General features: G+C 36.6%; 2 protein-coding genes across 7 annotated transcripts in view; one reads left to right on the top strand and one right to left on the bottom strand.

Moving 5' to 3' along the window:
- wrn (WRN RecQ like helicase) overlaps positions 1–5,791 on the top strand; it is a 36,754-nt gene extending 30,963 nt beyond the window's left edge. For 2 of the 5 annotated variants that reach the window (XM_041230211.1, XM_041230240.1), the window contains 3 exons: positions 558–674; positions 1,000–1,143; positions 5,457–5,791. In XM_041230211.1, coding sequence (XP_041086145.1) covers positions 558–674; positions 1,000–1,143; positions 5,457–5,573 — 378 coding nt within the window. In that variant the 3' untranslated portion in view covers positions 5,574–5,791. The other 3 variants (XR_005947587.1, XM_041230221.1, XM_041230229.1) reach the window with 3 other exon arrangements.
- Positions 5,792–5,934: 143 nt separating this feature from the next.
- Positions 5,935–18,517, bottom strand: LOC121301127. 2 transcript variants are annotated; one of them, XM_041230261.1, is made up of 8 exons: positions 18,398–18,517; positions 16,024–16,136; positions 14,745–14,850; positions 13,129–13,272; positions 12,106–12,239; positions 9,255–9,422; positions 7,313–7,445; positions 5,935–6,102 (listed from the first exon to the last, which is right to left on the bottom strand). In XM_041230261.1, exons 1-7 carry the CDS (start codon positions 18,504–18,506, stop codon positions 7,317–7,319), a joined length of 903 nt encoding a protein of 300 aa, XP_041086195.1. In that variant the 5' UTR covers positions 18,507–18,517; the 3' UTR covers positions 5,935–6,102; positions 7,313–7,316. The 2 variants fall into 2 exon arrangements, with proteins under 2 accessions (XP_041086195.1, XP_041086186.1); XM_041230252.1 differs by lacking the exon at positions 5,935–6,102 and having other exon boundaries at positions 6,529–7,445.
- Positions 18,518–23,997: the final 5,480 nt, after the last annotated feature.

The raw sequence follows: 23,997 nt of genomic DNA, 5'->3' as shown, positions 1-23,997 counted from the left end.
TTTTACACATATTACAAGTTGGCACCAGTGTAGAAAACAAGAAGACATGCATTGTTCACACAAGGAATGTTGTGGATTGCTTCCTCAAATACTAACCTGGTGTTCGTGCCTCAAAGTAGTGGGTTAATATAAGTATAGAACCGTCGCATTGAAATTTTATGAATTGGGCTGAATTGGTGAATTGGAGTTAATAAGAGCAGTGGGTAAGTTAGCATCTTTATGCAGTGTGTGACCTGTACTTTTGAATAATAATGCACTTTTAATAGTAATATTTTATTGTTCTGCAAATTCTGTAAAGTATATTAAGAAATGCATCTGTATAGAGCAGGTTAATACTGAAAGGCAACAATTCGAATCTAGATTAGTATTTTTATCATCATGCATTACCAGCAGAGGTCAGCAAACCTCCATGCAGTAATACGATTTAGTGTCTAAGTAAATGAGTAAGAAAATCCAATTAATTTGAAACCTCTTGTGTTGAATCACCTAATGTAACATACAGAATTTAGAGATGGCACACTGCAATACCCATTAATTACATTTGTGATGTCCGTTAGGAGAAACCTGTGAAGAAAAGTGCACCGACATCCTCGATGGCAAAGTGTCCGGAGCTGGGTTATACTGATGAAATAGAAGATGACCTGCTTAGTGACATGCCTATGCCAGTAAGTCCGGTAAGTCAAGGTAGCAGGAAATAAATATCGCCTGTTTCCCATGCCAGATGTGGACATGCATCAAATGAAAGCTGATTGATTTGATTTCTGTTTAATCACATATCAAGTGACCAGTGGAGTTTCAAAGCTATGTGAGAAATCTACAATTTCAAAGAAGTTTTGGAAATAATTTTTAGCCACACGGTGCTATTTTTGTACACTATGCCTATGTATTACTGCTAACAGAACTGAAGCAATACACATCAACCCCACTGGAACAAGAATAAATGTTGTACTGTTATTAAAAAAACAAAACAAAACAAAAAAAAACAATGTATTTTTTTAGGAGAGCTGCGCAAAGAATCCTGATGGGCCTTCGGCCCCTGCTCTGAAAGCTGTGAGTCAGAAGGCTGCTCTTGGGATGGCTTCTTGGAACCAGGGAGAGCTGGATGAAGACACTCGGGAGCTCTTTGAGGACTCGCAGTCTCAGGTAAAAAAAAAAAAAAAAAAAAAAAAAAAAAAAAAAAACCAACAACATAAAACTGCATTTCTTACTTTTCTATAAGAACTGTTACATAGATCCGATGTGACAGCACTTACTGTGGTTTCCCTCCTCAATTAATTAACATCTGAATAAGTATGATGGATCTGTCTTTATAAAACCTTTACACTATGAAATTGGTTAATTTTTATATATTTTTTTTATCATGCATCCTTTGTGTTATCCCAGAGTCACAGCTACACAGAGGTGCCATGTATCCTTTGTGTAATCCCAGAGTCACAGCTACACAGAGGTATCATGTATCCTTTGTGTAATCCCAGAGTCACAGCTACAAAGAGGTATCACGTATCCTTTGTGTAATCCCAGAGTCACAGCTACACAGAGGTATCACGTATCCTTTGTGTAATCCCAGAGTCACAGCTACACAGAGGTATCACGTATCCTTTGTGTAATCCCAGTCACAGCTACACAGAGGTATCATGTATCCTTTGTGTAATCCCAGAGTCGCAGCTACACAGAGGTATCACATATTCTTTGTGTAATCCCAGAGTCACAGCTACACAGAGGTATCACGTATCCTTTGTGTAATCCCAGAGTCACAGCTACACAGAGGTATAACGTATCGTTTATGTAATCCCAGAGTAATAGCTGCCCATAGGTTTGTGCTTATGACTGTCCATCAGCACAAGAGCACATTGTGATGCAGAAAATCCAAAGAAACAGTGGCCAGCCAAGAGTTAAACACTGGCCTTTTGAAGAGGTAGGATCTGCTGGGTGTCAGGACTGCAGAGAGTCCTACTGCTGCAATAGAGTCTTCCAGGGAGTTAATGTGTTTTAACCCTTTGCAGTCCATTTATTCAGCACTTGTCAGGCCTGCCTGGTCCAATTTATTTTCACACGCGCTGTTTATTTTACACATGCTGTTTAAAATATATATATATATATATTTTTTTTAGTAAAACAGGTTTAAAAGGCATTGAATCGCAAAAGGACACTCAGTACTGCGTCTACAGCCAAGCCCCACCCTTTGCTCTCTGTATTTTTCACATAATCTTTATAGACGTGCATACTGATAAACCCTCTTCTTATCACTCGTTTAATCACCAAACTCCTCAATAATGTGATCCAAGTCATTATTTTATTACTATAACATCTCAAAAAGCTTTGTAAATGTATGTGATATTCTTTGAGTGCTGGATACAGAAGCAGCTACCTCCTTTCTTATGTCCGTGTTATCTCTGTAGTGCATGGGGCTATCAGATATGGCCTTTTTTTAGGGGTTTCATTCAGCCATTGAAAGGTTTTCTTGGCTTTTTCCGTAGAAAAAACGACTAGAGATCTGTGCTTTAAGTCTTTTTGATGTTGTCGAACAGGAAAGGGAAAATTGTAATGTAGGACCACAAAGGGTTAAGATGCCCCTTAGTGGATTTCCAGGTTAGGGGAAAAAAAAAAAAAAAAATTCACCAGGGGGAAACAGTACAGTGTGCTTACCCCTGCCTCTGCCTCCCCTCTAACAAGGGTAAGGCACCTTGCATTACCCCTTTGATTTAGAGTGAAATGTAAATATCAATGCTCTCACTTTTCCACATCTCACTTTTACACACCCCCCCCCCCCCCCCCCCCCCCCCCCCCCCCCCCCGCTTTATGCCCTCCAGCAATATTTTTTCACAGAAACCAGTCCTTTTGTTTTTTTTTAGGGGGTATTTTCTAAAGCAACAGGTTCATTTTGCTTTATCTCTCTTCATTATCTCTCTAAGTGTAGATTTTCCCTGCTATTTCTTTTTAAATCTTTATTTACGTTTTTTATATATGAAGTATAAAGAGATGTTTTCTTTTCTGGGTTACATGCTTGACATGACATGCTTCACTCCGGCACTCCTTGCATTATTCATCTCTTGGCACTCCATACTGTAGCCATTCAGACGATTCCGTCTACAGTCATCCATAACCAACAAAGTAAAAACAGTCACTAAATCAAAGCTTATGGTTGGCTGGGTAGATAGAATATACAAGAGGCCATAAGCTTCATTTCTAAGACTATTAATATTTATTTGTGCATCGCAGCCTGTGAATAATATGCCTGTTCTAAAATAAAAGGTTTGATTTGAGGCTTTCGAGCTGAACAGAAGAAATCCAATTACAGAAACAGTTACAGCAAATACTTAATCACTGTTAATCACTGTTTGCTTAAAAAATGAAAAGCTCAAAGAATGTATTCTGATTTGGAATCGTCAGTGAAATGCCTTGGGTCTGTTGTGCATTCAGTACTGCATAACAATGATTAATATAGGTTGTGTTAGAAAGTAGACCTCTTGTACAATATTCACGCAACAGGCTTTCATAGACACCAACCATCATGCTACTACATTACTGGTGTTTGTGGGTAGCCCACACGGCTCTAGGGTAGCAATTTGTCTGTTCAGATTCTGATCTCGCATCAGCATCTTTATGGAAAAGTACAAGTGCATTGCCTTCCTGCTGTGGGTGATCGAGAATCCCATCATATCTATAGAAATGTAGTAAAAGACACACAGTAGCAAGGATGGGTCGATTTTGAATAACTTTTTAGATGGTGTGATTTTTAGAAACCTGTAAACTCAACGTTTTAGCAGTGTCTTGAGGTACTTTGGAAAAGCTGATACTTAGACGATGTCAGATGTGAAGAAGACATCAAGCCTGGTAACAGATTGTAATCTGACAGCGATAATCTCTTCTTGCCCTGCTAAATAAAACTGCCAGTGGTCCTGATGGAGTGCTGGTTGTGTGTGCGTTTTTCACATGTCTATTCATAGTGTAGATCAATATGTCCTTATTAAATTGCCCCTTACTGAAAGGAAGCGTCGTGAAAGGGTTTAGCCGTTAGCGGTGGATAGATTGGAAAAGAAAAACCTAATTCTCCTGAAATGAAATTTGAAGTTCCAGGTAAATGGCTTATTGTGCTGGATGATAATCAGCTGAAGCAAGCCCTGTTGCTCTCATTGATGTTTTCTATCTATTGTAAGGTTGAGCAAAGAGTAGTGGCTCAGCAACACTTCTGCTGACTCAATGCACTAATCCCACTGGTAGTGCCCATCTCACTTCGTGAAGATCTGTGGGACCAAATAACAAACTCCAGTTGCCATGGTGATTTTCTTTCTTTATTTTCTGTACCCCAGTGCTCAACCCTGCTGGAGATCAGACTTCACATCTTCCAGTGCAAACACACCATTAAACATTACACCCTCCCACTGTGATGCAGAATGAGAATAACTTATTACAGGATTTGACACAGCCAAACCATAATTTTGTTTTGCAGAATAAATCAAGGATTTTATGTTATTTTATGCTGCATTATTCTGAATTAGGCTTTACAGGATTAACATATCCTGGAGCATTACTGCAAATGTTATTCTGTATAAAACAAAACAGCAGCAACCCTACAGTAGAGATGGCTCAAAGCTTTTGAAAACAATTGTTTTAATTGTAAATGTAGACATTTTAACAACATTGTTTCCCTGTTAAAGACTGCTTGTATTGACTAGTGTCTGCAGAGAAGCCAGGTTGTACTGGACTTGAAACACGAAACGCATTTAGGCAATAGGCATGTCTACAATTTGCTATAACATGCACATTTGGAGGGATAGTGTTTGTATGCCACACATGTATTTATACATATAACAAGGAGCCCACTCATTCCAATCATGATGAACCTTGGTAAGGACATCCTTTAGTTAGAATCAGCATGTATATTAAGGGGCCTGACATAGATATGTTGCATATATGCAGAGAACAGTTTATCCAATTCTCATAAAACATTTACAAAAAAGTTATTGAGAGTATAATAATCTGTGGATATACAGTATAGAAACAACTATCTGTACATATTTTCCAAATTTGCATTATTACATATACCACTATACATTTTTCATTATACTGTTTGCCCTAATTTTGTATTTACAGCTGTGTCGGTTGGTGTGTGTTAATGACAAATGCTGGTGCTTAAACATGTAACATTGTTATGTTGTAATGAACAGAGCTTTAAAAGGGTTTAGCTTTAATCATTGGTCCTACCATTCTGTCACGAGCACCAGGATGGACTGAAACTGGGACAGGAAGTCAAGTGTTTATGCTTAAACTTCTGGTGTTGTGATAAAAGGGCTTCACATGTATAAATGAGAAAATGAAGTCTGTAAGAGATCAGCAGCAGAACAGAATAAGGGCATGCCATATAATTGAGCTGAGGCAGCATTTATTTATTTATTTATTTGTTTATTTTTAAGTTGAACTAGTGGCTAACTACAGCATCTGTATTTCTTTCTCAGAGTTTTAGCCAGCCTGCCAAGAGAAAATTACCAGAATGGTTTAATGCATCTAAAGGAAGCAGCTCTTCGTCTACTGCCACCAAGAAAGCCAAAACAAAAAAAGGATTGTTCATGTAGAATTCTAGGACTTGCCTCAGGAAGTTCTTAATACATCTGAGTAAAATTCCAGAATCTGGGATCAGTCTTCACTTGAGTAATAAGTAAACACAGTATTCATAATTTGTATGTACAAAACAATGCATGTGTCAGATTTCTGTATCTAACAAAGATAGCATTCATTTCATTTCTTTATTAATATACAGTATATATATAAATGCATTTCTAAACTGGTACCTTTTTTTGCAGATGATGCAAGCACTTTATTAGTTTTTATGTTTGATCAATAAAAAAATAAAAAATAAATCATAGTAAATTAAATTATGGTCAGATTTTTAAATATCATGATGATCTAGGTCAGGTTGTACATACATTTCTAATTATATGACACTTATGTGGGACCAAAAAGGATAATCTTAAAATAACAGGACATGGTGTGGTTTCAATAAACATTACAGATGGTCCCAGTCACTGCACAGCACAGCAAACCTCACGCCAAATGCTTGAAGTCAGACTCAGCAGAAGCAGCACAAGACTTTATGTGCAGGACCTTAAAAAAAAAAAAAAAATGTCCAAAACACTTTACATTATAGTTACGGTCTAACTTGGAAGATTCTTTTCGTCTCATAAACTTGATGATTTATAGTTTAATAACACATTTAAACGCATCGATGCAGAGTTGTTTCTGCTACAGAATGGTCTATTTAAATCCTCCAATCCCATAATACAACTATTCATACACAATGAATCCAGTATCGACTGACATGATCTTAACATGGTTTCTTTTTCGTGCTGTGAATATCCTAATCCCCATCAAGACTGTGCTTGTCTGTAGACACAGGGATTCCTTCATTGGAATAAACAAGAAGGACCACTCTGAGATATATATATATTACTATATATATATATATATATATATATATATATATATATATATATATATATATATATATATATATATATTAGTGGTATTAAGGATTTCTTAGGTGTCTTAGTTTTAGAAATAAGGTAAAATGAGAATTTTTTTTTTTTTTAAATCTCCGAATTGTAAACATTTCCCCAAATGTTCCTTGAGTATGGCTGTAAAGGTATAAATGTTAAAAAACAAAATCCTAAACTACATATTTTTCTAAGTCACTGCAATTTAATACTGTATGAAAATGCAAAATTTGAAATACAAACATGACAATACATACTTAATGATAGTTAAACAGTAAACAAACATTGACACAAGATTTAAATGTTCACATTGGAGGTGTTGTGTAACACCGTGAACGTGCTGGACGTATGGCTTTCAGTAGGATGGCTTATTCATTTTCTTGACAAAGTATTTATGGTAAAGGATTATGTTGCTTCTATTCTCAATTGTAGATTCAATGAGGTTTTACAGTATCTATGTATGAGTAAAAACTGCAATTAATCTTTTCTCAGTTACTGAGATCCAAGCAGCTATTTGGGGTGTCCTGTTTTTACAGCACTTAAAGGAGGATGCAATTAGTATAACAAGACCTTTCCCAATAAACAAGCTATGGGACATATAAACACTAACAGCATTCAACAAAGCTTGAAACATGTTAATGTTTAATAGTTTGTTTTTATTTATTATTTTTGATCAGATCATTACCTGTCTTCTGTCCTGTTAACAGATACACTGTGTAAGTGCACTGTAATCCCCCACCCCCTGCCAAGGATAATGAAATGCTATTTAAACTCACTGGGGCTCTATGCAATCAACCTCCTTTTTTTAAATGAGCCATTACGTTATTAAAAGCTGAGATGGAAGACTTCATTGTTGATGTCCGTGTTCCCGCTGTCTCTCAGAGCAGTCTGCAGTACGTGCACTGGATCCTGCTGGCCTGCTCTGCTTCGCCACATCCGTAGCATCTCCATGACCTGTGAGGAAGAAACAAAGGTATCTGGTTATAGTACCTCGGAAACTGCTCACCTCCTCCAAGACCGAAGTCACAGCTACCAACACATTTAGCTTGAAGTGTTTATGAAACCCTGCATATGATAAGCTTCTGAGATACGAAACTCAGGCCATGCAGCGGCAGCAACTTTGTAAGAGTACTGCCACAGAACAGTTAATTCGTCTTGAACAATACCAGAAATCCAACTTGACCTAGGGAATGACAGAATACAGTTATGTACAAAGTATGAAGCCAATATCTTAAAGCTTTAGTGGCCCTATTGACAATACTTTTAAGGACTTGAATGGTTTTTGAAAAGTGACATAGATTCTCTTTGGTTAAATTGCTTTGAAAAATGAGATCACAGTATCACAGTCATGTCATTGGTCAAAGTGAAGGGCAATGTAATACTTTGCTTGGTCAGTTTCCATAATACTGAGAATCTGAAGTTGCTGACTGAAATGGTAGGGGTAGTCAATAGGCAGACCACGCCAGAACATTCTGAGTGGACCGCCAAGTCATATGCCAATCTGTTTTTTCTTGCATTCACATTGGAAATGCTGTGAATTTGAGAGACAACATGGTTCCTATGAGTGTGGTGCACGAGGGTGCAGTAGGTGTCGCTATGATAGTAAGTAGCAGACATGAATGAAACAAAATGTACAATAGTATTAGAAGCTGAAATGAAGTGAAACTGCATGCGTTGGCTGCTGTTGCCTGTTTTGCAAGTGTCAATTATTCCCATCTCTATGGCTAATAATTGTGATTAGTTTTTTTTTTTTTTTTAATATACAATTCAGATAGAATTGTCATACCTTATGGTTTGAGTTTAGAAAAATCACACTTCACACACAAAAAATAAAAAATAAAAAAATAAATAAAAAATCGAATACCAGTACTACAAAGCCCATTTTTATTAAGTAGGCTTTCCAAGTACAAAGTGTATTTGTGTTGTTCTGGGTGAAAGCACACAATATTTAAGCGATGTGTGTGTGGGTATTCATTCTCCAAGCTGAACATTATTCATGTTATTATTAGCGTTCTGTTTGGATGGATGTCTTTGTGCCTCTGTGTAGCGCTTTCTGAGCTCACCTGTAACTCAAGCCCCTTGAGGACCTGCCACTTATAACTGTGAGTATTAGCCAATTACAAATGTACTGAATGTAAAAGTACAATATATTTATTATTTCTAAGGTTTTTTTTTATATTTGTATTTTAATTCACTTAAATGACTTTCTCTTTTTTTTATTGTGCTTCACTTTTGTTTGCTACAGTAAGCTTTGTTTGGTCTGCTAGTGCAGAAACATAAGAATACAGTAGAGTTTTAGAATTCTATAGCTTTGGCAGGGAAAGAAACAAGTCAGCAAAAAAGGCAGACTAGTGAAAAAACTCCTAAAATCAAGTAAAGAACCAACAACATGTGTAATCATTATATTTGTGTAGTTATGTGCTTGTTTGTGGGTATGGGGATAGGGGTCAGAGTTAAAATGTGCTCTGGGCCTTCACCTTGCTGTAACTAAGAATTTTTAACATTCAAATAAAATAGTTGACTACCCCTGGTTTAAGTTATTACATTAAAATAGCTACATTAGATGTAGATTTTACAAGTACTAGAGCAGTATTGCCTTTCATTAGCAGAACCTTGAAGGGGAGCTTAAGAAAAAAACGAGGAACAATATTTGCAATAATAGTTTAGACTATAGACCGCTATGACTGTTCTACCTCATTTACAAGCTCACACATACACATATATATATACACACACACAATAACAAAATTAGGTTTCTCTTACCTGGCTCTGTACTTCTAAATGTTTTCTCTCAAATGTTTGACTGTCGGTCTCCAAGAAACCAAGGCTATTGGCCAACAGTTTCCAGTCTCTTCTCTGCCTAGACATCTCCACAGCAATTTTAAGAAGTTGGTTATCTGTTACCTTTCTGGAGTCTTGAGCTGTAGTCAACTGAAACACAAACACCACAGTAATTAAAACAGCCCATATGATTAGCAAGTAAGACAAACCATACAATAACTTCTAGTCCAGTGGTGACGTGGTGTGCACATAACTAATCAGTGGCTGGTTTGTGCAAAAGAAAAAACACAACATCAGTGACATACAGAGAAGCCAGTAAGCAGCTAGCCGATTTATTTATTTATTTTTTTACTGGAAATGTGTGTGTGTGGTGGTGGGGGTGGGGGTCGTCAAGTACCACAGACAAGAAGGGGGGCGCGGTCCAAAGAGTCTTAAGACCCACTACCTCTAGTCTAACCAAAAGCCATCGGCTGAACTTGAAGGTTAAGAGAGAGGAAAGTGGTGATTAAAACAAACTAGATGAAATATTTATAAGCATGAAGCAGGATTTTGTGGTTATTTAACTGGATGATACTCTGAAGGGAGAGAACTGGGAACATAATTTATGAAAATACGCTGATCCTGTAAGCAAGTAGAAAAGTGATTTCAGTGTATGAAACTGTTTGAGGGCATTCCTCAAAGAAAACTGAAACTTTCATTCAGAAGCAAGGCAATAAGGGTGCTCTAAATTATCAGTACTATTTTGTATTCCTATAAAGTATTTTCTTCTAAAAAACAGATTACCAAGGTAAAGTGTTCTTTTTATAATAATTTATTTTTTTAAATATGAATCGTAACAAAATTGGAAAATGTAACACAAAATCCAGACAAATAATTTACTTTGCAGTTTTAAAAACTGTAATACCACATAACTAAAATAAACTACAACAATATAGAAAGAAATATTAGTTTATATGCACCACCACTTAACTCTGAAGCACCTGTATTAATATGAAATGGTTTATTACAGTTTCACCTGTCAGTGTTTATTTATATGCTACACCTTTTGTTTACCCCTGATGCTATTAGTTCAACTCTGAAACCACTATGAGAATCAGCTGAAGCAGGAACAGTAATGCTTTATTGAAAGTAACAGGCTCATGCAAAACTCTTCTACAGTGTACTTTAAAGAGCTAAGTAGGTTGTCAAATCTGTGTGCAATAGAAAGACAAAAAAAACTCACCCTGAAGGATGAACCAGAAAAAACTGAATCCCAATCAAATTATTATTATTATTATTATTATTATGAAGCAATAATAATTCTTAATTATAATTAACTTTGATGCAAATTCGTGTTAACTCATCATTTGATGTTGGAACATCGTCCTTTACTTAATCTTTTTACTATTTGACTAATAGAAGTTGACTTTTTTTTGTAAAAGGGTTGTTTCATGCCATATTAATATAAAAGATATATTATGAATAAGATGTAAAGAAACAATAACAAATATATATATATATATATATATATATATATATATATATATATATATATATATATATATATATATATAGTGTGGCAAAGTAGGGGGAGGAGAGAGGACTAAATCACCCAGAATGCCTTGGGGTTTGTATTTAGAGCTGGGACGGGAAACATGCAGATGTATAAAAGCAGGTCAAGGGCTGTGTGAAGTGTTCTGGTAACCGGTAAATGGTTTACCTGTCTGGTTTTCTTAGCTAGGTTGTGAAATGTTTAGTTAGCACTCTGAAGAAGGTGTTAGGGTTTTGTTTTGTTGCTGTGTTTTGTTTATTTGTGTTTGTGAATAAATGTGTGCTAAAACTGCAGTTCTTACGTTTGGGTCAGCTGTTTAAAGGGAGCAAACCAGCCTTGGCTGGGACGCTTTACCACAATATATATAAAAATCGCATAGCTTAAATTAACGAAGGTTTGGGACATGTGCTTTGGACTTTAATAATGATTGCACTGAAAAGTTATCATTACATGTTTTACAGCCTGTATCCCATCAACTTAAAAAACCCATGGGATTCAAAATGTTTGTGTAAAAGCAGCTTGGAGCAAACACAAATCTACACAGTCAGGCATCATTGCTAAAACTTTTAAAACAATATTTAAGAAAAACAAGTTTGATTTTTGTTTAAAAACTCCATGATAAAAATGAATCTGTTGTAGACTGTACTCGTCCATCTTCATCAACCAAACTAAAGGTTCCCCCTGGTGCTAAACAAACTGCAGATCCCAGGATTCCTGAGATCTGCCATATGACGTCTCTTAAGATAATGCCTCCTGAGGACGTGCACACAGAAACTGTCACTAGTACCGGCTGCCTCTCGGTCTACTCTAAGAAGAAAGATGATGATGATGATGATGATATAATCATTTAACAATCGCTTTTATCCAAAGTGAATTATAGCTACCTGGGGGTGAACTACGCATCTCATCTGAAGGTCGAAGCACAAGGAGGTTAAGTGACTTGCTCAGGGTCATATGCAGTGAGACAGTGTCTGGGTTTGCACCTGGAACCTCCTGATAACAAGCCCCTTTCTTTAATTACGGGACCAACCACTGCATTCGCTGTCAGTCAAACATCTGACTGCAACGTCAGAAAACAACTAATTAAAATCTCGGTGGCGACTGACTCTGGTGAAATTCGACCCGACTTACGGGGGCCTAAGCCAGAGCCATTGTGTTCCTCAGGTAAATCATTTTGTTTTTTAACATACCCAGCATATTGGAATTACAGTGCCACAAAAAAGTACAAAATACAAGTTTAGACACACTTGCAATCTATTAAGCAATATTACAGATATACACTGTCTTATTTTAGGCACTTACGTCTCTCTGGTGAATTTGTGGTGCACTTGCTGCTGTGAGTTCATGTGGTATCACTGAGAAGTCCAGTAAAGCTGTCAAGGGTCCTTGTGGGAGTTTTTTCATCCATGTAATAAACTGGTCTTCATCAATAAACCCTAGAACAATATAACATCCATCAAGTGAGCAGGTTTTGGAACATTCGTACCTTCTCTAGTTGACGGACAATAAACAATTTCAAAGTGCAGAAACCCGTAAATTAAAGACTGAATATTTATAAATAACCTCTGTCCATAAGGAACTTTTACATGTAAAAAACAATGATAAATAAAATGGTCCCGACCTTATACAGAGTCTTTCTTGTGTAAGTGGCTCTTTTTTTGGATTACCCCAGAATGTTTCGCACAATACAACAATTAGCCACTTTAATACCAATGCTTTACTAAAGTTCAATATCAACATGCAATACGAGAAAGGTATTAGTGATCATAATTATCAATTTCAGAGACACAGGTCAGCAGTCTTTCTAACCTTCTTTCTCTAGTCAAAACAGCTTGAAATAAGCCTTTTTATACCTAACTTGTGGTGACATTGTTCAACAATGCTTTCTTTTTGTAACTGTTCTCCAGTACAGCTTGGTATCCTGCTATACCTTTCCTCTCTTGGTCACATGATAAACAATCCATGCATCTGACACACACACCCTGTTAATAAGATATATTGCTACAAAAGATCACAAGACACAGATATTGGTACAGAAGATTAAAAGACATCAACAACATGTGTGTTTGTACTCATTACAGCTATTCACATGTTTAGATGGCCTTTTGTGTCCTTATTATCTCATTACAGATATAACTATGTTGCCGTGTGGTAGAAACCTGGGAGGACTTTTTCTTTGCTGGATGCTTGAATCATGAGCAAACAGGCTAATTTAAATAAAGGTAAAACCGACGTTTCAAGGAGTTTAGACCTCTCTAATGAGAGGTGCTTACGGAGAAAGTCTACATGTACAGTAATACGTTTTGTGCATCTTCAGAGTCCTACCTTGGTTTTTCAAGTCAATTTCCCACATTAGCAAGCTGGAAAGCTGGCTCACTCCTTCACGACCTTCCTTTGGGTAAAGAGCTTGTAGAAGATGCTCTAGAGATTCCTTGTTCAGGGAGCTACAGGCTAATGTCTGATACAACCCTGAGAAAATGAAAAAAACTAGATTAGGCAGGAGATGATTGTACATTGCAAATGTACTTCCTAGTACTATAACTGTGATACACAATTTAATTACCTGAAAGTTACATGTTTCTCACTTCAAACAAAGTTGACCCCTTTTGTGACAGTCTTCATAGTTTCTGTAGTGAGTCATTTTAATTAGGCTGGTTACATGATAAACTACAAACAACATCAACACTACCTATACAGAATCAGTATGCTTTAAATATAATTTAGACACGTACGTCTGTCTCTAATGGTTTCCAAGACCTGAATACAGTCTCTTTCTGTACGGTCAGCAGTTTGTACCATAGCCATTACAGTAGCTCTAGTCAGACATCAGGGGAATCAATTAATCTCTAGTGCCATAGCATTATCATTTTTAAGAGAAACTTGATGGAATAACAGACACAGCACCCTATATGTTAACTGGAATGGCCTTGTTTGTATGCAAGCAGACAGTCAAAGAAAACAACTGATTTAAATTAATAAGCCTCACTTTGAAAAGAGTGGCTCAGCTGAAATGGACAGACCTGGCCAAGACCCTGTCAATCACTGTACAGTTTTGGAGGATAACAATTGCTGCTGAGCGTCTCACTGGAAATTTACATAATGTTTCCACTGCTTAGTAAAGTTAATGGGCAAGCATTTCATTCGCAAATCATATGAGTGAGATCAAGGTCTAGTACAAAGTAAAACTGTCACCGGTGATAGAGGGCTTCCTTGGTCTGCTCCTTCAGTCAGATGCATATTAAATCTCATTAGAAACTAACATGACTGTCTAAGACTGGATGTGTGACTACACACCGTACAACAGGAAGTAAAAACAAACAAACAACAAAAACATGTTTGTTGTGGATATTTCTTTCAGCTCTTATACTTGCCCTTCCTGCCACGGCAGATACATAGAGAACGGCAACGCATAACAGGTAGAGGATTAACAGACAATAGGAGGTGAAAACGCTTGTGTTCTTTACAAAGTATTTTACAAACACACAATAATGTCAAACTGTTAACCTGAGTGAAAACACTCTGGAGCAGTTACAACTCAGATGGGAAATCTGAATTTACAGCATCTGGGGAGTTTATGACTATGTGTATTGTCAGTATCATCAGTGCTGTCAAATCCTAATCACTAATATTTATAATACGATGCACGTTGTGACAGGGTGGACCCTGTTGCTGGTTCATCTGCGCTGCCGCTGATTGAATAAGAAGGCTCACCCGGGGCTAGGCTGATCGGGAGTTTCTGATTGGCTGGGGGCATGCCCAGTTCAAAAAGAGGCTGGGCCACACATCGTGGCTGCTGTAAAGCCATGAGAATGCAAAGCGATGCTGCTGGTGGATCCACAAGAGCCTGACCTTTGCTGCTGCTGCTGCAGGCCATTGGCTCTAGTGATCAACCACACATGTAACAAAACACCCTGTTACAGACATGCAATGCAGATCCTTACCTCCCAGCTTTGTCTCGATGCTGGAGTTGGAGAGCCAGTACACAGCACTGCAGTATGTCTGGAAAGTCACTTGGCCATCCTCTGTGACAGGTATCTGCTGCACCAGCTAAACAGAAGAATAACCTGGGAATCAACTGAAAAACCAAATAACAGGGTGCTTTCATGCAACTAGCCTGAGTCAGACCAGGGGAAAATTGTTTCTTTTGTTTTCGCAACACTGATTGTTTAAATATTAAGCATAAAAGGGTGACATACAAAGTATTAAAGATCCTGCTGATCATTACCTTTACTGTTACAACAGTAGTTTTGAGTTGCTGGAAAAATTTAATTACTTTTGTTAAACCTAATTAACTGAAGACAGCAACATAAAAAACTGTTTTACTTAAAATAGTTTGATTGAATGCTTATATTTATGAAATTAACTTAATGCATTAAATTACATTTTCATTGATTAACTCGCTTTATGTGTTACATTCCTTCTATCTTTGTCTTTCCAGGAGTAGCAGAAATGTGTGGAAGTGTGTGAAAGGAAAATTTGAACAGCACCAGCTATTCAGTTGGGAGGACGTTTCTCATGGGAATATAGAAACAGGTATATTTTCTGTTTGTCAGCAATAAATAAATAAATAAATAAAGCCATTTAATTTAAAATTATTTCTGTAATAAACCTGGTGAAATCAGGCTTGCTTACAGTACTTTGAGACCTATATGCAAACACATCATGAATTTGGAGCTAGAACTGCAAGGAGAGTATTTGTGTGCAGATTCATTCCAAAAAATGTCTAACAGCATTAGCTGAAATGTGTCTAATGGATGTTACATAGTATCAACTAAAAACACAGGAGCAAAGCCTAATGTACGTAAGAATTTAAAACACAGTGCAAAACTCCTGATGAAACTCAATCTGCATTTCAAATTACACTAAAGTAACATACCACTGTGCACTCTACACTGCTGGAGTTCATATGAACTAAAACACATATCCTTATAGCAGCTGTTATGTAATTAGGGATATGATACAGATATGGGCTTCAACAGCACCCCCCCTGATGGCGAATTCAGTGTTGCCATGATTTTTTTTTTTTGCGTGTGTACCTGAATCCAAGCTACTTTATATTAGCCCTGTATATTGTACAGCTACGAATTGTAAATGTTTTCTCATGTAGTGATATAATATCGAGCTAATTATATTTGCAATCAAGCATAATTTAAAAACACATCATAGGAGTCATGTATGCTTAGAATTAATAATACTACTGATAATAAAACATTCCATTACCTGTCTATTGAAAATATCATCCTTTATAAACCTGTGGCGATGAACATTTCCATTCTTATCTGGCTGCAGCAGCAGGAAGCGATCCCAGCACCTCTGCACTTCAGGAACTGGCACTAACATGTTATCAAAACAAAACCCCATCAAAGGTGTGAAGGTCAATTCACTTGCACAGATGGAGAAATAGTCCCGCAAACTGGAGAACTATCCTGAAGTAGCAGTGAAAGAGCAAAACAATATAACGAAAACCTAAACAGTTCAAACCCATGTTATAATACATAGGATAACAGATGCCTTGGAGTTCATAATAAGAGATTACAAACCTCTATGTACCAACCAGGAAACACCTTTGGGGGTGACTACTGGTCAGTACCTTACAACAGAAGCACAAAGAACATGAATACATCTGTCATTTAAAGATGTGAATGTTTAAAATAGCAAGGTTTCAAAAACACATTTTAAATAAACTTGGATTAGCAATACCTTGGCTGTTGACCTTTTTTGTATGGTACACTCTCTCAACGTATCCAACATGGTGAACTACCAGGCAGCAAATCCTTCTGCTTAGGGTTCGATTAGTTAAATACAAAGTTGAGAGGTTATGTAGACAATGACATACATATTTAATGTAAACAACATTCCACACTGGAACCAGTTAGCACACGAAACAAGTATCAAGTATTTGCCTTATGTTGCTCTGCTCACTCCATAAGCCCTAGCATATCAGGCAGCCACAAAATCAATAACAAACACCAGAAGGCACCCAGATGCCCCTGCCCCAGGGGCTTTCCATTGTAAATGCACAATTTGGTCAAGGTGGCTTCTGTGAGTATGCTACACATTGTGTGCTGAAAAGAAAGTTGTTTAAAATAAATATTGCACAAAATATCATCTGTACTGGTCATTTAAAGTCCACAGCCAGTTTTATTGTAGTTTATGTACCAAGTGTGAAAGGAGATATCTGTGCAGGTGTTTTATTTTGAGCCCCAACTGCCACTAGAACAAGTATGCAATTACTAGCAATACATTAAATAATGCAAATCCGTGTATTTACTTAAAAATAAATAAATAAATACTTTTTTGATAATATGATTCAGTAGAAACTTTGAAATAAATTTATAGAAGATATATAAGACAACTGTTTAGATGACTAGTTTTTTACGATTCACTTTCCACTATGAGCAAATTGCCCATGAATACATTTACAACGGAAGGAGGAGCGTGCCTGCGATTTACCCATAGGAGCGTTTAAAGGATGTTCATTTGTTTATTGAAACTGCACCAGGATAGCAGGTCATATAAAAATGTATATACCCATATTTGTTATTACAAATCTGTATTTAGAAATTAGAGAAAATCTACTGTGTATGGATTTGTTTTGCACAATTTCTTGTGATTAATTAATGTGATTGAAGTCTGGGGATATATACAGTGTAAAAGTTCTCAAGATATCCAGAACTGTTCCTGAGCTAACTGAGTTCAACACAATCAGATCTGAGTGATTGCATGAAAGGATATACAGAAAATATATATTTCAGTATCTTGTATCTTACCAAAGTCACAACTGACAAAGCAAAACATGCTTCAGCAGAACTTTAAAACAGTGCCTAGATTAGAATAATACAATGATCTTTTTGTAATGCCATGAAGCACCTGAATACTTTCACCCTGCATCTTTTATTAGAAAAAGTAGTGGATGAGATACTGGGTCCAGCATCCATGCAGCACAATCACTTCACAAGTGAAGTGTTCATTCAGAGTTGTTAAGACATGACACTTCAATTGTATTCGGTGTACAGTACAGCAGGGCTTTATTTGGCTGGTAATTGATTTTCTTTTTTTTTTTTTTTTTTTTACACACAATGTACAGAGTTACAGGCTCATTACTGTTTTAATCCAGGATCAATTCATTTAAGTAGACTGTCTGGGTCCTAATATCCAGCTCATATATTTTGAATGGCTTTTGTTGTTCTGCTTACTTACAACATGCTATATCAGTATTCCCTACTACGGTACTAAGGGAAAGTTATTACTCTTTTACATCTGCTCCGGTAGCAGACTAACGTAACCGGTAGGATTGTATGGTTAATATAGGGTCTTTATCACTATGAGGCTGGCCTTTTGAAACACCTTACACAAGAAATAAAAGAAAGTAAATTATATAACTGAATATATATATATATATATATATATATATATATATATATATATATATATATATATAGATATATATATAACAATATAACTGTTCAAGGAGTCTATTGTATAGCGACGACTTTGTTTTGTACTGTATGTAATAAGAAAAACACAGTTTAAACGACACAACATTTAAAGTAAACTGAGCAACCAAAACACAAAATACAAAATACATTCTTACTTTTGCAAGCATCTGAATGGGCTGTAATCCAGTTTGCTTGGGATGGATCTGTGGAATCGATGAGGATTTGACCACTACTTTTATGAAAAACGCTTGCATAAACACCCATATTGACAGCAAACCTGCTGGAGTAAATATAACTGCGATTAATATGAATAATATAACAAAAGCCCAATGGAAAATGCACCCTAAATGTATATTAATCTGGATACAAGTACTCTACACAATTGATGTATAATAACTGCATACCGTAATCTTCAATGTGGTCACTTATTTCAGTGTGAAAAGTGCTGTTGTTTTAATGGAAGTCTTTGCGATAAAAGCACTGTCGTTCCAGTGCGCTTTTGTTCGAATGCGTGGGCGGTCAGTGGTGTTTTATAATAGTATTCTTTTGTGGTGATAAGTGCAGAAACAAACGTGTTAAGTGGACCAGCAGTCTATTACATGTTTCCCATCAAATGTCTAGGATAAATTCTACGCACACCCACGTTAAACTCTGAACAAACACTTTAAGTATGACCAATATTTCTTATTAAAATTACATTTATAAACGACAAAAATAAAACCTCAACTTGTTTCTCCTACCTGTACCTGCAGAAAACGTTGGCAGCGGGGCGTGGTCTGGTCGTCAGGAAAACTCTCACTCGATTTGCGATTGGTTGTGTGGGGGCTGGTGAAATTCCCGTAGTTACAGTAATTTATTGGTACTGTGTTTATTTTGTTATGACAACTTCTAATAATCACACAGTCATCGTGCCTTTTGAACGTATCATATACTTTTCAACAAATAAAGCAAATGAAGCATTTTCAATTAGAGATGAGGGGAGCTATGCGATTAGGTTGTCCCTGCCCAAGACCATGACTTTTGTAATTAATGTTACATTGCTTTTGGTTTAATTCTGACATGAAATGTTAACTACATTAACTGTTAACTTCATAACTCATAACATAAGTTAAATATGTTCAACTAGTTTTCTTTGAATAAACGTAATCATTTAATACAGTTTTACCATTTATTAATTTAACAGACGTTCAAAACTAATTTTGAAATAACATGTGCACATATATCCTGTACTACTAATAATTGCTAGACGGTATTCATCATGGGCTTATACACAGTAAGTATAAACAGAATACAAATTAAATGCACACACATTTTAAATATTAATACAGTCTCAGCAAAACTATTTATTTATGGGCGCTTGTACTATCAATTCCAGCCTCTATCCATCCACAGCCGTCAACATTGTTATGTCATTAAAGCATTTGGTTGGCGCTAGAGGAACGTGCTGATGACGTGTTAAACGTTCCCACACGGCAGACTTCATTCCTCGGTGTAGCAAAGTCTATTTTGAGCCTTAACATGTAACCAGTTTGATTGTTTGGAGCGGAGAAGCAAACTTGTTACGCGGATCAGTAACTCTGCATTTAGTGCTGAATATTGAAATCATTCTGCATGAAGTTTGACTTTTATCAGCAAAGAAACATAATCTGTAAAACACAGTTGTACATTGTTGCAATTAAAAATGAGCAACAGACCTCTGCATGTTGATTTAGTAAATATCCTGGTTTAATATACAATTATTGTTAACATTAAATTGCGTGCAGTTAAATTAATTGCAAATAATTTCTGGGAACAAAAAAAACGAATCTTGTCTTGCCACAGTATACATGATGGGACACATTTTAAAAACATTAGTATGTTGGTTTAACGCATAAATCTCAATGTACTTTTTGACATGATAATGCTTCATGAATACATATTACAATCTTACATTCTTTACTGACCTTCTGTTAAAGGGGAAAAAATCAAATAACATGCCTGCCAATATATGTTAACATTAGTGAAGGTTCAGGGGATGTGAACCAGGGCTTCACTCCTTCCTAATTTCACCTGTCTGTCATCATTAACTCCTATTTAAACCCAGTCACAGCTCAGCTCTTTCTCTTGCATTTTGCTTTTTTCCTCGTCCTCCTCACTTTTTGATATGCCCCGTGCCTCTGTGTCGGTCCCCTCTGGGGAAATAGTGAGTCTCACTTCCCCGACCTGGAGTTCCAGTAACTCCACAGGTTCTTCATATGGTCAGAAGGGACCACCGGCCACACTATTCTTTCACAGCTCATGTGCTTTATCTTGCCTCATGAAAGAAGGCTCTGTCTTACTTCATCGTTTATCCTCCTAGGATGTGGCCCTCTTTCTCTTAGTGCTCGAGTCCCATAACTAACAGTTATTTGTGTTCTTTCCGATTCTCTTTTCTTCCTAACGTCAAGGCTTCATATGAGCTATTCAGTCCTCTGAGGGTCGAACCCAGTCGCTAACTGGGACCCAGTCATGAGGCTGAGCCTATAACGACTCTCCGAGAAGTCAGAGGCCCAGAAGCCGATAGGGTCAGCCTCGACTCCATAGAGAAGGCTCTCTTGTTTGAAGTCTGGCCCGTCCTTTTCTCTCTCCCTTGTTCTAGAGGCCGAGCCTCCAACCCTAAGTGCAAAAACACTCCCTTCCTCTCGCAGCCCTGACTCCCGGCCCGTGAAATATGTGTAAACTGGTGGAACTCAGTTTTGTTTTTGTGTTGTTCAGGTCATATTTCAAAGACATGTTGTTTAAAACACGTGTTTAAAAGTTTAACTAGGATTAAGTGGTTACCTGTTAAAGCATTCTCCCTATGGCTTTTAGGAATGTCATTTCAATAAAACAGTAGAACCTTGCCAGATTTCATACAGTCAAGAACAGGTGTAATTTAAGGCAGGACAAGAGGTTGAATTTTACTCTAGCTGTGAAAACATTTCATGTCTAGAAAATAGACTTCCTAGAGGTTTTAAAAGCATTGATTTTTAATGAGGAAACACCATTTATCTAAATACTTTATCTCTCCATCTTGGGCTGTATAGAGCCTGAAACATGTTCAAAGTAACCTTTCAACTTATATATTAAAGATAATAGAGTGCTTTTGACTACTCTCCAGGAAATAATGAACTTGATTAAAACCTAGATAGCTGACTGGGTAGAATGCAAGATTGAATCCATCAATCATACTTGGAGGGCAGTATAATGCAAATCTTCATGTAAGAGGGAAATCAAACAAAGAGAATGAAGAGTGAAACATGATATTATGAATTAAAACTATGCACTGCAGTAAAACTGAGTTTTTAAATAGCTTTTTCTAAATTTCCAAAGGCATAAAATACCGTTTGCAATGTTAATATCATTTTATAATAGTTTTATTTGACATTAAATGATCTGGTCATGCCAGACTCAATCAAGTCAAAGTTTATAAAGTCAATGAAGTTACAATATCAATCCACAATGCTGCTTTTGAAATCCATCTGACTACATGCCTCATTTGAATGATTTTAACAGCTACTGTGTAAGTGATTTAGTTTGGTCCTCTGAGTACCAAGGTCAAGAAAAAACATGTGTAAGCGTCTCTTACATTTTTGTCTGTAAAACACCAGGTAAGGCACTATTTAAATGACGTAAATGGTGAAGGTTTTTGATCTTCCACCTTTAAGATAATTAAAATAGGTACCAATGTCTGAACACATTTTGTTCTTATTTTTACAATTCTATTACTATTTTAGAGTGTTTGCAATGATTTTGGGTTCTGTCGCTCCAATATTGAGTCTTTGTTTTTGTAAATTCGCCTTTTTCTGACTTTAAGCATGCTTTGGATTTGTCCAGAGAATCATAAATACCAGGACTGGACTACCTTCCTCAATCCATTCAAATCACGTGACCATTCACCTCTGCCAGCGCCACCTATTCTGCATTTATTTTCTTTATGGTAATCCGATATCCTGATTGACTCTCACAAGACCACACATATGAGAATATTATTGATAAAGTTAATCTGAACTCTTTATACTTGTGTTTAACTAATTGGTGTATTGGGCCACCTGAAACTTGTAAAGGAGGTCAGCTGTGGTTATCACTTTATAATCATAGACCCAGATATGAACTACACACAGATTTTTCTCTAACTGCACAATAATCACTTCCATTTGTGTTGGTACCAGTGCCAGTTTTAAGGTGGTTAACAGCATCTACTTAACATCTATAACCCAAGAACCGAGCTGTATTTCCTAGAGCTATTATTAATGGTGATGCTTCAAATCAATTTAACGCTGACTCATTGGTAGCTAAATGGACTAGATATGATCCAAGATCTCTTGAAATGTAAGTATGTTTATGGCTGTGACAGCTTTTCCATCTGAAATGCCTCTATTAGTTAAAAAAGGCAATAATGATTAAGATCTAACAATAGGTATAGTTACTGTAGAAACCCGAGCCTGTGTAATCACTGAGAATGCCTGCAAAGATTCCCAGTGCCAAACTGCTGAAAACTGTGTGAGGCATTAAAATATTCAATGCATGAAAGGCTTTGGCTTGAGAAGTAACATGTCTTTGACCAGAAAGATATCAGGTGAAAGAACATTAATAAATGCTGACCAGCTGATCACAGCCCCAATCTACTTAACTAATATTGAATAATAAATATTTGTATTATGTGGCATTTATGCAGTGAAGCATCCATACCAGTAATGGACCTTTATCTTGTCTGTAATTGTGTCCAGTGCAATGATTCTTTCCTCTCAACTCTCTCTCTCATACTGTTCTTTTTATTAATAAATGCTTTGGCAGACTTGTATGATTGTGGTCGTGGACTCGTGGATCATGCTGTGTCCTACTGTGTTCATATCTGTTCATAACATTTTGGTCTTTATTAAAATAAATCTAAATTTGCTTTACAATTCTTGCCTTCATTATCAGACATCAACAGCTTTTGTAGGGGGACTCAAAATACATTATAATTGAATATCAATTTACAAGATGAGCCTTATTATTGATCTAAACAGCCACTGTATAGATGACTCAATTTTGTCATGTGCATGTGAGTCTCTTATTAGGGAAGGCACTATTATAATGATGTGAACGGTGATGATATTTATCTGCCATTTTTAATTATAATTAAAATAGAGACCCATGTCTGACCATAGACTGTTTTAAAGATGGAACCTGCAGCTTGTACAACACAATTCTTCAGTTGACATCTGTCTAAAATAAAAAAGAGACCCTGACATGTAAAAACCAAAGGAACCAACACAGACATATTTGCTATAAATTGAAACTACAAAGACACTTGTGGTCTTCATGGGACCCTATTTGCAAGCGAGCTACATTTCCATAGAGAGATAAACTCATTTTAGCTGTGCAAGGTTAGGAATGCTTGCAATTATTTTATTCCTCTCAGAAGCATATGCAATTGTCTTTGTAATAACTAAGGCATTCTACTCAAACAAACCTATGGGTCTGATTCTCAAAACTTGAAACTTACAAAAGTCAGATTCTAAAGCATTTTTGTTTATTTCGGTAAACAGCAGAAACTTGAATTTAAGTTGAAATATAAAAGATAGGCCGACTTATACTTCAACAGTTGGCCATTGCCTCTGTGTCAGAATATGACAGGTTTGTTTCCCCAAAGGCCTGTACCTTGCCATCAGATTTGTCAACTTCCAGTTAATAAAGAACACTATACAAAATCTCAGTTTCACAGGGGTGAGACATGATGATATATGACTTATTGGTCATTTTTCAAACCACC

This window comes from Polyodon spathula, chromosome 2, assembly GCF_017654505.1.
Source record: "Polyodon spathula isolate WHYD16114869_AA chromosome 2, ASM1765450v1, whole genome shotgun sequence".
NCBI lineage: Eukaryota > Metazoa > Chordata > Actinopteri > Acipenseriformes > Polyodontidae > Polyodon > Polyodon spathula.
This window is presented reverse-complemented; position numbering and strand designations above follow the sequence as displayed.